Source organism: Vicugna pacos, unplaced genomic scaffold (genome assembly GCF_048564905.1).
Source record: "Vicugna pacos unplaced genomic scaffold, VicPac4 scaffold_20, whole genome shotgun sequence".
Taxonomy (NCBI): Eukaryota; Metazoa; Chordata; class Mammalia; order Artiodactyla; family Camelidae; genus Vicugna; species Vicugna pacos.
The window spans coordinates 90,342,581-90,360,613 of record NW_027328741.1 but is presented as its reverse complement, the minus strand read 5'-3'; the positions used below and the strand labels follow the sequence as shown (position 1 = coordinate 90,360,613).

The following is an 18,033-nucleotide window of genomic DNA, read 5'->3' as shown; positions in this document are numbered from 1 at the left end:
ATACTACTTTTTTTATAGTGTTCTAACAGTTATATCTTTTATTTTTTAACTGAGTTATAGTCCATTTACAATGTTGTGTCAATTTCTGGTGTACAGCACAATTTTTCAGTCCTTTATGAATATACGTATATTTGTTTTCATATTTTTTCACCATGAGCTACTACAAATTCTTGAATATATTTCCCTGTGCTATACAGTATAAGCTTGTTTATCTATTCTATATATACCTGTCAGTATTTACAAATCTTGAACTTCCAGTCTGTCCCTACTCACACCCCTCCCCCCTGTAAAATACTATTAAATCAACATATATTTTTGAAGAATTATGAAAAATGGGAAACTATAAGTTGTTTCTTTAAATTGGAGCAAAGAGAACTACTTTAACTGGAAAAATACTTAAAATCTGGCAAGTTTTATGATTTCATGTTCACCCCTGACAGCTTTTCTTTCCTCCTTTCTCCTTCAATCTTTATTGGACCTTCTAAAGAATTAAATTACAAAAAAGAAAAAAAGAAAGAAAGAAAGAAAATTAAGAAACAGCTCTGCATCTAAAATAACCTCCTAACTGGAAAGATGGTATACTTTGTGAAAAATTTACAGCTGCCAACTTATGATCTATGTCTCTGTCCACACTGCCTTACTTGTTAGGGAGGGTCTTAAAAAAAAAGTAAAGAAAAATAGCAAATTATAATGGCTTTTACATTTTAAATGCTTTTCTATGTGTCTACAATCTGCTCTATCATGAGTTATTAAGATAAACATTATCAGCTATACTCTACTTTCCTATCAGGCACATTGTGACTCTAAGAAGCACGCACGCTCTAACTTACCATCTGCTGGTGGTGTACAGGTTAATGCAGTTCTTTTGGCAATATATGGTTTTGTAGTCTAGTTGTCTAACTACTACATAATGGAAAAGATGTAGAACTACTGGTACCACTGCCCTCGGTCTCTGTCATTTACCTTAAACATACCTGGAAAAGTAGATTCAAAAACTCATTGGCAAGAACATTTTTCACACTCCAGATCTGATATTCTTCTAGAGTTAAGATGGCCATTCTGAAAGAGAAACAATATTTAAGAATATCTTAAATCTTCATTTTCTTATATTATTTGAATTAAACTTGTTTTACTAAACTTGCAATGGTCATTTGTCTGAAAGAAAACTAATGATTTAATGTAGATGCTGTGTATTCATCCGAAAGTAGGCCAGCAAGAATAAGTTCAAAAGTAACCAAACTCTGAAGTAGTCACTCATAACGTGGGCAATTTATCACCAAAAATCTTCCTCAAGTAAGACCTGGGAAATAACTCACAGTATCTTCTGGTTCAAGGTGAAGTTTACTAACAGAACCCACAAAAGGTTCTGGGTAGAGAAAAAGGACTATTTACTAACTTTGAAAACATTTTTCCAAACTCTTTGGATTATGCCCTTTGACCCTAACAATTTTCTAAGATCTTTAAAACATCTGGCAATATTATTAGACTTCTTAAGAGATTTAAAAGAACTAAATATATATAATAAATGAGTATCTATATTAACATTTCCTCAAAATAAAATGTAACATTACTTTCACAAGTTGAGTAAAGCAGTATTTTTTTTTTTTGGTGTCAAAGTGTACCAAAAATTACATTTATATACAGTAGACAATATTTCTTGGCAGGCAAAAATATAACCAAATGCTTCTTACTTCATGTTTTGAACAATCACCTTAACAATCCTAGATGAATAATAATGTTCTTAGCGTTTATTACTTAATTATATTTTTATTATCTAATGATTTATTATTTAAAGATATTTAATAATATTTACTATTAATGATATTCATGTATTCATTCAATATATATTACCATTTATTACAAGAAAAGATTTTAAAGCACTGTGATGGTAATTAATGGCTTTCATGATGCAACTTCCATTGAAGTATATTAACACCAATGTAATGGTACAAAATAATGGGTAATATTGTCACCGTCTAGTCACCAGTGAATATGGGTAATAGGTTTGGTTGAAAGGTCCAAAATCTATTCTAAATTTTTACCATTTCATTATTATGGTTACACGGAGATGGAGCAGCTAAATGATCTTTTTTTTTAATGTTCAAAAGTACAGCCATAAGAAGAAACTCGGTCTTATATAAAAATAGACAGCAATGATAACCTCCATACTTATCAAACACCCAGAAGAAAGGCGATGGAAATTGTATCTCTACATAAGGTATTTCCTAATAGAAACTTTCCTGTGTTTCTGTTTTCATATATACCAAATAGAAATGGCTACCTTAGTTTTGGGCAGAAAAGTAAATGAAGACGGTTATCTGAATTGCCAAACAAAGATCAAGCCCTGAAAAATTCATTTCTATTATTTATTTCTATTGAGTGTCAGTTAATAAGACTATGATGATTTCTTCTGGATTTGTGATTGAAAAAAATGTTACTTATTTTTCTAAGCCTGTGTAAGGCCACTATGGTCTACATCCTACCATTTGCAACTTGGTACATGTCAACATTTGAATAGAAAGGGTCAAATTAACTCATATGTGTCTCACATATATGGATTATCTTCAGTTTCACAGGGATACATAGACATTAAGGCAAACCTATTATAATATCTTTAATAAATGTTTTGAAACTAAAAAAATTCAAGGCTTTATTCTTTGTAAAGTACATGCTTGTTTCTGCTATTATACACTTATTCTGGCTGCTATTAAAGAACTTAGGACAGACCCTCACCAATATTATTGAAAAAAAATTTAAAAACTATATACACCACCCAGATTGAGATGAAAAATAATTTCCATCATCCCAGATATCCTATGCTCCTTCTCAGTTAACTCACCCATCTCCAAAATCACTATTGTAACACTTATTAACATTAGTTCTGTCTCTGTTCTAGAACTTCATATAAATTAAATTGTACAATGTGTTCTTTTATTGTGGCTTCTTTTGCTCAATATAAGTTTTGTCTTACCATAATGTATTAAACTGGGAGAAGTAAAGATTATAAACTACAGATGGCAAGGGCTGTCTCTACTTAATTTTTACAAAATGCCTAGCTTATAAAATATAATGTTTTTATGTAAATAACACTTAATGGAGTTGTTTAAAGGTCGAATGGGCTTTCCTTAGGGACAACTTGGAGTTATTGTAACCACAGGTCCAAATAAGCATTTAGCAGGGATGATGCAGAAGAGATTCAAGTATGTATATGTAACGTATGTATACCAATTCAGAATATAATGTATTTTTAGAAAAGAATAAATTAGTCTCTGCTAGACTCACCTTTGTGGTGTCATGTGCATTCTATGTGTCTCTACAATGTTGGATAGATCCACAAGTAATTCCTTTAAAACCAGAAACCCAAATCAGTAGTTAGGAAAGAGAAGGTATCATTTTTATTAGGCAGTAGCTGAAGTATAAAATATTTTTTCGGTCAAGTTTTGTTTTTTTTTTAATTCCAGAAATAGATTGCTTGTTTACCTTAAAAATTTATGACAATTTTCCAGTGGTTTCATTTTTTTTTTTACATAATACATTCAGTTTATTAAATTTTCTAAGGTAAATTCTCTTCCCAATTTTGCATCTTTGGCTATGAATATTTTGAGTAGCATAATATAGAACCTAGAAGTAGTAAGAAATCTTTTTCTCAACCTCTTTTAAAAAATTCTTCACTCTATGTTCCTGTTGGAAGTTTACATGCAAGAAGATGTATACAATCAGACTTTACCAGGGTATCATCGGTGCAGTTGTCCTTCCAGACCTCTGTGCAACCACGTGTCTCTCAGTTCAACCCTACAGAGAACTCCATCACCATCAACATCAAATACCTTGAAGCAAACTAAAGAAAAGAAACTCTTATGGAGGAAAATTACTTTTATATTCTGAAGTATAATACATTTTATTACAACCTGCCCTAGTGAAATTACTTAGTTCCTCAAACAACTACATTCTGGATTAAGTTCTTATTTGGAGGAGATTGTGTCATTAAAGTCCTTTGAACTTGTAGGAATTCCTGTACACTTCACAAGTCTCTCTCCTTATATAATTAGCCAGCTTAGAGAACTCTATCCTTCATCTAAATCTAAAGTTAAATTTCTTGCAAACTGAAAAAGAAGGGCCAAGTTACTATACAATATCTCACAGATTTTGAGAAGGTAATTCAAGCTTTTAAATTAATTTCTAATATTTATAACTGATCACTTCAGAGTTGATTCTTACAATGCTGAAAATATTCCATCTACATTAAGAATCAACAAAAAGCTGGTACAGTCAGCTCCCCGTATCCATTGGTTCTGCATTCACAGGTATAAACAATAGATCAAAAGTATATATGTATATGTATATATATATATATATATATATATATATATATATATATATATATATAAATTTTCCCAGAAAGTTCTGAAAAGCAAAACTTGAATTTGCTATGCACTGACAACTATTCACATATCATTTACATTGTATTTACAAATAATTACATTGTATTAGGTACTAAAAGTAATCTAGAGATGATTTAAAGTATACAAGAGGATGTGCATAGATTATATGCAAATACTATGCCATTTTACATAAGGACATGAGCATCCATGGACTTGGTATCTGAGGGGGTCTCAGAACCAATCCTCAGCAGATAATGAGAGATGACTGTATAAAGATTTTGCCTCTCCAATGTAATTAATGTGCACCCAATATTTTTGCCTAAGAACAATTTCAATTCTTCAATGAAGTTTATATACAACAAGCTAAAATTCCAAAATATCAGCACTTTGCTAATTAACATCAATATCAGCAAAATTGCTAGTTAGTCTATTTGGTTAACTTCCACTAGTCCACTGGCAAAAAAATAAATTAAAAAAAAATTTAAGACAACAACCTCAATTGAGAAACAAAGACTTCAGCCTCTTTAATACCAGAACTTTAATGTGAACAAATAATCTATCACAAAGCCAGGTTAGAGTAATGGTATACTATCAGGGAAGATAAAAGAAATCTAAATTTTTAAGATTAAATAATTATCTACTTCACACACCCATGTAATAATTATGCTATTAAGTTAACTGAGTGCATCACAGTACAACATTACTAAAGAATATTGAACTATTAAGTATCATACCCAAAATATGCAGTATTTGTGAAGCTGTATTTTAGAAAGATGCAGAGATAATGACCCTAGTGAATATGTAAGTATTAGGTTCCAATTAAATGTAAACTGCTGCATTTTCCTAAACAAATATGGTTAAGATTTAGGAATGTAATATGCTTATAAATTATGCCATAATATTTTAGATAGGTTTAAAAGATAAATTTAGTATTTAATAAACTTGTTTTATCATAAATTTAATTTTGCTAATAAAATATCAATATACACAGTGATAGAAAATAAGTTGAAATTCAAGTTAAGCAAGACAAATTTTCTATATAGACTACCAGAAAATATTTTCTATATGCTTAACATTTTCAAACACATCATGACTGATGTAGTTCATTTATCATGAATTGTACATTTATCTGGAAAATCAACCATTATTAATAACAAAGACCTTAAATTACTCCACAGTAAAAAAGAATAGATGATTGAACCTTTACACTGACGTCAGTAAAACCTTAGCAAGAGATTGCTATTTGCAAAAGGGATGAAAATTCAAGCCTTAATCAGATGATTTTTTACATGAATGGATGCTAATTTTTTTCTCTGTATAGCTTCCAAATTTTGTGATGTTTAACACACTTACATTTCTGTCTTTCAGCCAGAGGTCCTCTGCAACAAGCTGATAGCCCACAGGATATCTCCTTAAAATCTATGTGGCTGTCATGATTTTCACCAAAAGCATTAAATAAACCTGTAAAATAGGAACACAGACAGAATAAATCACAGCCAACAAACTTTCTGTTAATAATGACATGCCTATGAAAGGAGGCATGACTCGCATAAACTGATTTAGTTTTTAAAAGTTATCAGTAGTTTCCACTGTCTTAGGAAGTTTTTCCCCCACCCCCTGGCATAATTATAACCAACATTTAACTTCCTAGAAGAAAATACTATCATTTAGTGTTTGGTTTTGTCTGCATACCTGTCTCTATCTTATATTAATTCCAAAAGTCAAAAGTGATTGTAGAATGTAAAAAATAAAAATGTATTTTAAAAATTTAACTGGAAAAATGTCAGAGACCACAATTATCCTAATTTGGAAAGACTAAGAAGAAAAAGGAAAAAAGAAGAAGAAAAGTTGAACTCTATCAAAGATATACTGTGTTGTTATTAATGAGATTCATACAGCTCCTTCATGAAGCAAAGAAAACTAACACACTATATTATAAGAGACAGAAATTCTGTACTGCAGTCTTCATTGTACCACTTAATCTGTATAACTAAATATATTAAATTTCAGAAATAAAGGGCAATTTATAATCTAATCCTGTGGTTTTTAAACTTTTCCTAAAAAATAAATGGAATCATTTTATTTTCAAATGAAATGATTTCTCAATCTCTAATTATAAAAAGGTAAAAACATAACTGCACTGCTGAAGTGGAAACCCTGTCTGTTCTAGCTCCCCTAACAAATAAATATTTCTAAAACACACTAGAAACCTGAAGAATACAGACTGTCTATTTCAAGAATCTAATTCTGTGCCCTCAAAGAGCAGAAAATTGAAGCTAAGAAGTAGTTAAATGACTTGCTAAAAGTAAGAAATTTTTTTTAAAAAGGTCTGAATCAGAAGAAGAACCCAAGCTTTCAGATTTCAAATACAGTTTTTGTGATTATCACCCACAACTGCTCCTTGTAAACCTCATTTAAAATATATATAGTAGTGAAAAGTTTAGAGCTAAGTGGGGACCTTAGAGATGGTCTAGTGGTTTCTTAATTTTTTAAGGGTGGGGGAAGTATACAGCAGTGGAACCTTCTTCTATATAAAAGAAATACAATAGACACTCCTCAGCTGAGGAAGAGGTGGGGTCATGTGTGGAAGCTAGAGCTTTGCCTATTCAGTGTCCACCACCCTGACCCTGCACCAGATGCTGAGGCACCACACTGGAGCACACTTTCATAATGATCGTCTTGGTCAAACTGATTTTATATATGAGAATATTCAAGTGCAGAAAGGTAAACCGACTTACACAAGGCTCCAAAGGTGGAACAAGGCTCAGGTGTTTAGCAAAGAACATTTGTAGAAAATAGAAGGATTCCCACCTTCACTCAGAGATGGACGAATTGGTGGTGAAGCCAATGGGCCAAATGTCTCTAAATCAAATCATCCAGTTCAGGATTGAGCCCTCAGCAACCAATAGCATTTCTCCAGATGAATGATGTCTGATTCTTCCACTGACAATCAAATCAAACAAGATTATAAAATCTCACTCTTCTCTTCTGGACAATTAATTAGTTCATCCTGATAATGTAACTTCTAAATACACATTTTAATTTCCCAGTTAAACTGTTAAAAAACTACCTAAAACAAAAACTCTGAAAGTCAAATATATTGTATCTAAAGTGGCATGAAAATTAAATTCAAATTAATGTAAAAGAGGCTTTAGAATGGGAAAAAATTTGCAATTTCCCATTAAGCAGGCTGTTTAATTCCAACATGTAAAATAATAAACTAAGATACTTATTTTTTGCTTCCCACACTTTTATCTGTATACCCTTTGGTGATTTTAATCTCTATCTTGGATTTGAAAATTCTTGATCATAGTCTCTCCTGGCTACACAGGTAACACACTAATAGCAGAAACTATGTTTGATTTATCCTGTCACTATGGTAACCACTTACACATTTAATACTTATTAAATAAATGTACAAAGGGGATAGACCTAAGCTTCTCCTTCTTGGCCCTAAAATTCTTACTACCCCTCCTATAAAGGCAGGAGCCTCCTCTGTAGGACAGAGAGTAAATGTATCTCATGAGAAGGATTCCCCAACAAGGGCTGTCTTTTCAGCGTGCTTTTAGATGTTTTTATGGGACATTTCAATAAAAGGATCAAGGACCTAAGCTTCCCAGTATGGTGGGCGTTGTGATGGGCATGGGAGGATGCTCACTTGGTAGGATGAGATGTTAAAGACACTAACAGTGAAAAGGACAGGGCAAGATGAAGGGCGATTGGGAAACAGGACCACAGAGATGTGACATCTACTTCCCACTGTCATCTAAGTGATACCTACTTGAAAGAAACATTTCTACAGTTAAATTCTATAATGGGGGTTATTTAAATGAAGCACACATATACTCAATGAGTAGATCACATAATTTTTAGAGATTCAGAGTGCAGTAGCATTTTCAGAGTACTTTTTACATCAATAACTAGTATTTATAAATTCCTGTGTACTAAATAAGTATGTGGAATTATTTCCATTTTGCTTTTAGACTTACTACAGCTTAACGTATTCACTGCACTGATACAGAGTAATTTTTCTAATGAATAAAAATGATAATGTACAACCTTGTTAAAGATTCTTTAATTTCACCATCACCAGATTTATGAACATTTAGGCCTATGTGTCAGGCCCTGTTTCTTACCAGCTTTTTCACCAACACCTTACATTGAGGTTATATTGCATTACCCAGAGGTCAGGAAATGTTCTTTCACACATCCACATCTTTATTAGGTCCTGTGTCCTCTGAGGAGAAACATTCTCCCCGCTTTCACATCCTTCCATTTTACAGCCTAACCACTAATCCTTCTCTAAACACCTTCTAATGCTTTCCAACCTCACCAGCTACCCTAGGATTTTAACTTCTCTCTTCTGCAACTGTCCTCCACTGTATATAGTATCCAATATTCAAGTGAAGTATGAGTCCTCATTTACAGGTCTGTGGCCTCTCTAGATTACAAAGTATTTGGATTCAGTAACCTTGTCCTTTTATCACTTTTGCTGCTAGAGTTCCTTTCATAGGACCTGATACATAGTAACCACACAATAAATACTTCCTGAATGAATAAATGAATGAATGAATGAATAGCCAAGGCAATCTTCACAGCCAAGGCTTCCCCAACCCAGCTCAGTATTCTTTCTGTTATATCAAAGAGACTCTGCCCCATGAAACAATAGACCCTGCACATTTTAACAAATGTATACAATTATTAGGAACTATTATTAGAACAGAGACTAGCACTACTGTTCTCATAGTTATGTCACATAAGTAGTGTATTAAAGTTCGTTCTGATTTCTTGTTTATACAAATCAGCTATGTCTGTCACCAGTTTAAATATTAGTAATTTAGAAAACAAAAGTTATTGATTTATCTACTCATCAGAAATCATTACAACAGATCTATTTACATACCTCTTCTGTCAGTTTATATACCAACTGGAAAAGAAGGGGTGTACAGTCAACTCTGAGAGTATAATTGCCTGCAAAATAAATAAGAGAGAATTTTAATACCTCCAAATGGACTACAAACCTGTATTTAATTCTAACTTTATTTTCTAATTATAAACAATATATAACAGATTTCAAATTCAAGGCATCATTCCTGGAGAATTAAAAATAGGGTGGACCTTACAGATTATTATATTCAGTGAAGTATGTCAGACAGAGAAAGGTAAATATCACATTCTATCACTTATATGTGGAATGTAAACAAACAAGAAAAGATACAAATGAACTTATTTACAAACCAGAAATAGACTCATGACATAGAAATGAAACTATGGTTACCCAAGGGGAAAGGGGGAAGGGAAGAGATATGTTAGGAGTTCAGGATTAACAGATATACACTATTATATATGAAACAGATAACCAACAAGGACCTACTGTATAGTACAGGGAATTATATTCAGTATCTTATAATAACCTATAATGGAAAAGAATCTAAAAACAATGTATATGTATATGTATATGTATGCATATGTATATGTATATGTATATAACTGAGTAACTTTGCTGTACACGTGAAACTAATATTACAAATCAAATGTACTTCAGTAAAAAGAAATAAATAAAATTTTAGAATAGACAGATAGGTAGGGAGATAAATAGACAGGCAGACAGTCTGGCTAAAACTAAAACACAAGGTGGAAATAACTCTTCAGGAGCCAGAGAGGCTGCAGCACACACTCAGGATAGGAGACTGCAGAGGTGGACTCTGCTGCTAAGGCTGCAGCTCCTGCAGTAAAAGTAAGGGTCATTGCTCATTACGGCAGCAGTACCTAGGGGTCTTTGGCAAAGGAAGTGGTAAGGCCATAATGTTCATGTTTTTATTCATTTATTCAATTCAATATGAAGACTTTAGACTAGAGCATGTCAGTAACTAACATGTGTCCTGTGACACTTACCTAGAAATAACCATAATACGATGAAAGCCTACAGATGCACATGCCACATGTCAGGGTCAAAAGGAAGTTTGTAGTGGGTGCTTATTTCAGAGTTGTTCCAATACATACAGGAACTATTTCTGTATGAAATATTTTAGCCCAACTTTTAAAAATAGCTCCACAGGAAGAATGTCAAAAGTACTAAAGTTTTAAGTAGTAATCCAAGATAGGCAAATGGTAAATATACTAAAGAAATTAGGATCAATAGCTTAGTTATGAATCATATTGATTCATTTGAATCATAATAATGTTCTCTCTGGTAAAATGGAGAAATGGAGGTATTATTGAGGCATCTCATAGAAAGAGGATAATCCTAGTTTATGAGTTGGAGTTGATAGACTTAAATACTGGTATACTATTTAATGACAATCTGAAATAAAATTTACCTTCTGTGTATGAGTCTGCATTGATATATGCAACCTCTCTCTCCTGGAGTGTTTTCACATCCTCCTGTAGTTGAAGCAAAGCAGTCACTTAACTCACAGCATTTACAATTTTGGAAATACAAGCAAAACAAATTAATTCAGTAAAAGAGTGGTTTGCAGATACCATTATAAATCAAACACCTATGCTTTTGACCATAATTTTAAGAAAATGCTATTAACTGGTTGATAATATTAATGCAATTAAAACAAGAAAGAAAAATATTAGTGATGCTGTAGCCGCTGTTCATAGCAACAGCAGGGAGACCCAGAGGAAAACTGCCCCTGATCCCCTGCACCATAATATGAAGGGGGAAGGCTCAGAGATGCTCAGCCTCACCCTGGATCTACTGGAAGAGGACTGCTCAAAGTAAGGCCTGGAAAACTGTATTTTTAAAAGGTGTCTCTGGAAATCCTTACAGACATTAAAGTATGAGATCCCTTGATGTTGGGGATCAAAGTAACTTTACCATATTAAAAGTGAGGAAGTTGGAAATTTGATTTATCAAGAATTTTTTGAAAGAGAAGATATTGATGAAAAAGAAAAGTATAGGAGGGGAGGATAGAGAAAAAAACTAGAGGGAGAGAAGAGTGGCTATTAGGACAAAGACAAGACATTTCTCACACATACATGCACACACGCACACACATTCTAGAAAAATACAGCAGAAGAAGACTAATGCCATCACACAACATGGGAATATGCAGAGAGAACTCTTTTCTTCTCTCTGTTTCTCTCTCTCTCTCTAGCTTGCTACCTTATAAAAGCAGTTACAGTAAAAACATTTAAAGCTGTGAGTGGTCATCCCACAAATGAGAATTTTCACCTCTGCACTTGACCACATGGGATAGATGACAGCTGATTCTGCGGCAGAGTTTCCATTATGACAGAGCTACAGTAGAAATAAAAAAGATTCCATAATTATATGTAAAGGTAATTGTGCTGCTGAATATGATCAAGAAGCTAGTAGAAAATGGGAAACAATATTCAAATTGTCTTTTAACTCACATGAATTTAAATTAATGCAAGGCATATTATCTTGTATCTTGGATTTATTTTATCTGTATTTTAAGCTGCTTAAATTATAAAAAGACACATGTATTTCTATATACATGTGTTCACAAGAAATTACATATTTCTAAAAGTAAATGACCTTAATGAATAAGCTCTGATTCATCTAAATAAGTGTATTATGAAATGCATGTTCATAACAACATAATAATAAGACTTTGCCATATAAATGGAATCAAATGTGATACAAGTAACTGTGATTTTATTCCCATACTTATTTGATTCATATTATTATTTTAAAGTATGCAGAAATGAGTCAGAAGGAAAGCATTTTAAAAACCATTCACAATAATAAGAAAGATATGACATTCTTTAAATCAATTCTATAAAATTTGGACTCATAAATGATGAACAAAACAGAGGATAGTCACAGGAAAGTGCTTTTTGGTGCGCCTGCCTTTAAAAAAATACACAAGCCTACCTTGAACATGTAAGAACTTAGAGTTACTGGAAAGAGAGACTAAGGGAAGAAGATGAAAGAAGGGGGTCTATGAGAGACACTTTAAAATAAAGCATTAAGAGCCAGTGACAAATGAAAATTAATCATAATTGAATTAAAAATAAATCCTTGAAATTTTAGAGTAATTCAATTTACAAAATCATTGTATTACACTTCCCAACCAGGCACTTTTGTAAAAGGTAAAATATACCTATGGTTACAATTTAGTGTGGAATCCATAAAGGAGAGACTATAATCAGAGTATAGTCATCTAAAAAGAGCATGTTGTTTTCCTGGATAGAAGAAATCCAAGGAAACTGTAAAAACTTGAAAATTAATGCCAAGGCTCTAAATCAGATTTTCAATAGGCTAATTCACTTGTCAGAAGCAGCTTCCTAGGTTTGACTATTTTCTGAGCTTACAGATTTTACTTACTTATCACAAAACCAATATAAATAGAAACTAAAATATTTTAAAAATAATGAAAAAATTGGTTTGTGCTTAGTAATTAAGAGGTTGTTCTGTTTTGCCAAACTGATGTAAAAGCAAAAACAAACTCTATTTCTTAAATTTTCTTGTTTTTATCCAATTTAAAACAGTATCAGGTAATGGAACACATCTGTGATTACCCTGAGATACATGTTGACCAAGAAGATATGTTTACTGTCTTAGTTACCTCAGCCCATTTGTGGAACCCAGAAGTCCAAATTTTTCTGCATCCCAGCTGGCAAAAATGGCAGTTCTTCTCAGTCTTCAGCTTGTAATCATTGTTAACATACATGGTTAGGTACATCTGCCTATAAACAAAGGAAAATTCACTGAAGTCACTTTCTGTCATCACTTGCCATGGAAACATTATTTACCTCTACTAATCAGTTTTCCAAAATTCTGGACAACTTCTTATAAATCAGCAGTTCCACTGGTTAGGTCAATACCTCCAAATACCCAGAAGTCCTGATGATCTCCCAGAATAACACATCTGTCTGGAAAGGAAGGCATTCAAAAGAATGACAACTTAGAATGTATTATAAAGAGCAGTAATTTATGTTTTTAAATTAAACTTCCTCCTGCTTGAGTTTCCTCCATAGAAAACCATCAAGGTACTGTCTCCTTTTAGAATTTACCTTTTTTCCACACATTTAATTATATCACATCAACCAGGAAAAAAATATTAAGAGTTGATTAAGATTTACCTTCTCTTACTCCTGTAATCTTTGTAAAAACAAAATGTTTTAAGACATTTTAAAAAATTCACCAACTCACCAAGTTTCACAGATCCTCAGGTAGTTCTGATTACATCATAAATGCTTGTGACTTTCTTGAAGTTATGAACATGCATTTTAACCTTCCTAGAATTTCACAAAGGGAACAATTTACTTCACATAGAGCATTATGTCTAACAGGTTCCTTCCAATGTTTTATTATAAGTCTCAGAAGTACAGAAAACTGTTTAATAGGATGATAAATTCCCATATGCCCACCACCTAAATTCAATCATTGTTAATACTGTTGAACTATTTGCAAGCGAGTTGTGCAAATCATGACAGTTGTCTCCTATGTATTTAAGAATGCACCTTACGGTGAAATCAAAAAAAAAATCAGTATTTTGTATTTTTTCTCCCACATAGCTCTATTGTTGGTATTTATTTAAACTCCAAAATTATTACTCAACATGAAAAAGAATCTTGTTCTTACCAATTTTTTTAAAAAAAAAAATGTGTATTTGTCCATTTAGAGCTCAAATCAATTAAGGGATATAAGCCCCAGTTGCTTTTTTTTTTGATATTTTGACCAGGGAAGATTTCTGTTTCTGACTTTTCTCTTAAACTGTTACTGAAGCTACATGCTCTGTTTTCCTTGTGTCTGTATGTATCTGTTTATAAATCACATTTTTCATTGTGTACCTCTAGAGGGTATTAATACATGAGATAATAAAGTCTCCTATGTTAAAGGAACTCTGTTCTAATTGAGTTAAATAAACACTTTTTAAAAATTCTTATAAAATAAAACTGAACTTCTAATACCTTAAGAGTTCTGAAATTTTAAAACAAGCTTCTTACAGAACTTATAAAATACTTGCAGAATCCAAATTCAAATTGCTAAGGCAAATCATTAATCAACAAGGCTCATTCAACCATTTTAGTTTAATAAAAAACAGCTATCTCCTCTCTGATTCATCAGTGTGAAGTTTCCCTTTCCCTCTACATTTCAAGCCAGTCAAACTAAAGTTCTGATCATGCCATGCTCTTTCCCAGCCCTGCACAAGCTGTCCTCTGCAGCTGGCGTTTACTGCCTGTCTTGATTCCGTGGAAAACTTACTGTTTGTGTAAAATTAAGCTCAATGAGCACATGTTCTGTGGTCATGCCTCCTTAATACCAGAACTGTCTGGGGTTAGTAACAGTAACGACTATGATGGTAAGCGCACGGGGCCATGTAGCAGTTACGCGTTCACCACTGTGAATACTTAACCCTCCCCCACAGAAGTGACCAGTGAACTTCGCTCCTTTCCCCCTTCTCTCCTACTCCTTCCCTTAAGTTAACCTAATATTTTGCGTGTACAGTGTTTTGACAGTTATCTGAAACACTGTTTTAAACCGTCAGTTGAAAAGGGAAGACAAAATGTTACACCTGGCCCAGAGGAGGAGAGGGGTGGGGAGTGGCTCAGAGGAAGCCGAACAGGACGCGCGGCCTCAGATCACAACACAGCCCCTTTCCTTCCCAAGTTTCGCAGCCGGGAAAGCAGAGGCGTTGGGCCCGGACCGCTTCGGGGCCTTCGTGGGAGGCCGAGGGAGGGACGGAGACACGCGCAGGGCTGGGGAGGGGCCCGCAGGGACTCACCGTCTGTGCAGCGGCTCCTGACCCACAGCTGGGCGGGCGGCGGTGGCGGTTGAGGCGGCGGTGCCGGCTGAAGGGGCTGAGGAGGCAGCAGTGGAGGTACCGGCTGAGGGGGCCGAGGCGGCGGCGGCTGCGGTGCCGGCTGAGGGGGCTGGGCGGGCGGCGGTGGCGGTAGAGGCTGCGGTGCCAGCTGAAGGGGTGAGGCGGCATCGGCGCCGGTACCGGCTGAAGCGGCGGCGGCTGCGGTGCCAGCTGAGGGGGCTGGGCGGTCGGCGGTGACGGTAGAGGCTGCGGTGCCGGCTGAGGCGGCTGTTCCGGCTGAGGGGGCCGAGGCGGCGGCGGCTGCGGTGCCGGCTGAGGGGGCTGAGGCGTCGGCAGCGGCTGCTGGAAAGACTTGTGGGACTCGAAGGCTTTCGCCTGGTTTTCTAGGGTCGCCATGGCGGCCTCCCGCCCCGCGTGTACAGCCCCCGGAGTCGCCGGCCCGACCAGCGGCTCCGGTCAGCAGCGGTGGCAGTGAACGAAGCTCGGGGCCACCAGCTGGTGCGGACCCCAAGCGCGCGGCCATCTTTGAGCCGTCCCGACAGTCCCCGCGGCCCTGCGTCCTGCCACGCTCGGCCGGTGGGGCGGGGCCGGGCCGCGGGATTGACAACGGGAGGCAGCGGCCTCCGCCAATGGCTGCCTCGCTCGCCCCTTGGGCTCAAAGAGCTGCCACGGCTGCTGGAGTTACTGCCGTTCTTCCCGGCGAGGAGCGGGGGGTACTGCACGGGGATCGGGAGGGCGGTTCGGGGGCGGGGTTGCAAGGCACGGCGAGGAGGGTGGGTAGGGCGGGTGACTTGTGATTGAGGGTCTCTCTCGGCGAGGGGAGTCCCCGGATGACGCATAGCATGTGGCAGGGAGGCCGGGCAGTGGGCTGGGAGCCCGAGACCCCTGCGGGGCGCTTGCTCACCCCGCGGCGCGGGCGGAGGGCCGGCTCGCCGGACAGCCTGCTATAATATGTTGACTGTTACATATTTGGCCTTACCCTTGTTAGTAGCCTCAAATCACTCCTTGTTCACCTTCAGGATCATTACCATAGATATACTTCTGACAATCCTCGTACTTAACTATGTTCCCTCATGCTACAGGGTCATACACATGCTATTCTCACTCTTAGAAATAATCATTTACAGATCAATCCCCTACTCCCCTCAAGGGATTTGCCTATCTAATTCCAATCACTCTCATTGCTCAGCTAATTTGTGAATTCATAAAGCCCATTACATTAACATAATTCCTTAACACCATGTAATTCTCCTTTATCACAATTATTAAAGTATACTTTATAATAACATAAAAACTCTTCCATGCATGAAGGTTGATATTCAACAATTAAGTTCACTGTATGAAGTTGTAAGTACATATACTGTATATTATGAAAAATGTTAAGGAATTACATACTATAGTTAAATTCATTCATATTTTTTTCATAGAAATATGGAAATATTTATTCCAAGTTGGATCATCACTATATGTGTGTGTGTATATATGTATATATCTTTCATCCTTCATTCACATTATAAGTTCTGATAAAATATTGCCAACAATTAACTTTTATACCAAGGAAGGAAAGAAGGAAAGAGGAAGGAAGGAAGGAAAGAAGGAAATGGAGGGGTTTTAGAACTCTTGAGATTGAGACATATTAGATAAAAACTCAGATCTGTACATTTGTATATGATAATTATTTTCCTGAAATTATATAAAAACGCATAAAGAAAACTGAAAGCTAAATATAAAATTATTTACAACCCAAATTTGAGGTTAATTTATATCTTCAATTGATATGCATTTTTTTAAATTTAATATTACACTGTTCCATTGCTATAATCAAATTCATAAACAGAAAACTATATATGATATATAATCCTCTCACCATTTATAACATCTCTGAAAGCATTTTTGAAGTAGAATATTTTATATTTAAAGTTTTTATCATTAGAAAGGCTTTGAATATTTTAACACTATTAGATTTAATTTACTTCATCGTATTATTTTTTCCAATACATGTGAAATAATATCTTATATGGTTTTGATTCATTCTTTAAGTAGTTTGTTAATATTGTGTAATAAGTGAATTCATGGAATATTGTTATAGAGTTAGACATTTTTATTTGAAGATGTCATCTTTTGTAGTATAATAATAAGGCCATTATTGTAGGAATGTGAAGAAGTTAGACATTGCTTTTAGTAAAATCATCACTCTAACGGGCATATTGGCAATAGCAGCATGTGGTTAAGATCATGTCAATTTTTTGTAAATCTTTAACAAATTCTGAAATCACTCTGGTTGCTTGCAAATTTATAAAACACAATTACTTAGTGGAAGAACAAGGCTGTAGTCAGTGCATGATAAAGGAATGCTGCTTAATAAATAAGTGAGAAGAATTAAGTTTAATTCAAGGAAAGCAGCATTCTTAAAATATTTTGAATTGATTCGAGAAACAGATTTTATGATTATTTAGCAGAGCTTATATAGACATTTATGTGTGTGTGTGTGTATCCTTCATCTCTGTATCAATTCAAATAAGATTTTGCCAAAAAAATAAATTTTAGAGCCAAAAAACCCAATCAAAAAGAAAGAAAAGAAGAGGGAAGGAAAGCAGGAAGGCAACTTAACATCAAAAAATTACATCATTATTTAGAGTAAAGATCTATATCAACTAAACATTTGTATTGTGACCTCCACATTCCACTAAAACTTATGCCATTTACCTACAAATATAAGCTTTTATTTGCTTCTACAATAAATAATACATAAATTTAATGAAACTGCAGCTCAAAAGACGGAAATACCATTAGAAATTCAGTCATCCAGTGCAGTAGCTAAAGCATGGGTATGACCTGACTCTAAGCAATCAGAGAACAACCAAGAAAATGTGCCAAACTGTTGGATATCCAGATTTGTTCCCAGG

At 35.0% G+C, this 18,033-nt stretch overlaps 1 protein-coding gene across 1 annotated transcript in view; it reads right to left on the bottom strand.

Moving 5' to 3' along the window:
* The window catches only part of LOC140693666 (uncharacterized), a 51,843-nt gene extending 36,193 nt beyond the window's left edge, over window positions 1-15,650 (bottom strand). Inside the window, exons 1-10 of the mRNA XM_072957377.1 lie at window positions 15,567-15,650; window positions 15,089-15,510; window positions 12,926-13,046; window positions 10,703-10,766; window positions 9,286-9,353; window positions 7,194-7,325; window positions 5,736-5,843; window positions 3,728-3,838; window positions 3,283-3,344; window positions 975-1,059 (exon numbers count right to left, since the gene is read on the bottom strand). Of these exons, the coding sequence (XP_072813478.1) occupies window positions 7,278-7,325; window positions 9,286-9,353; window positions 10,703-10,766; window positions 12,926-13,046; window positions 15,089-15,510; window positions 15,567-15,650 (807 nt within the window). The 3' untranslated portion in view covers window positions 975-1,059; window positions 3,283-3,344; window positions 3,728-3,838; window positions 5,736-5,843; window positions 7,194-7,277. The remainder of the gene's footprint in view (window positions 1-974; window positions 1,060-3,282; window positions 3,345-3,727; window positions 3,839-5,735; window positions 5,844-7,193; window positions 7,326-9,285; window positions 9,354-10,702; window positions 10,767-12,925; window positions 13,047-15,088; window positions 15,511-15,566) is intronic.
* Between the last annotated feature and the right edge of the window lie 2,383 nt (window positions 15,651-18,033).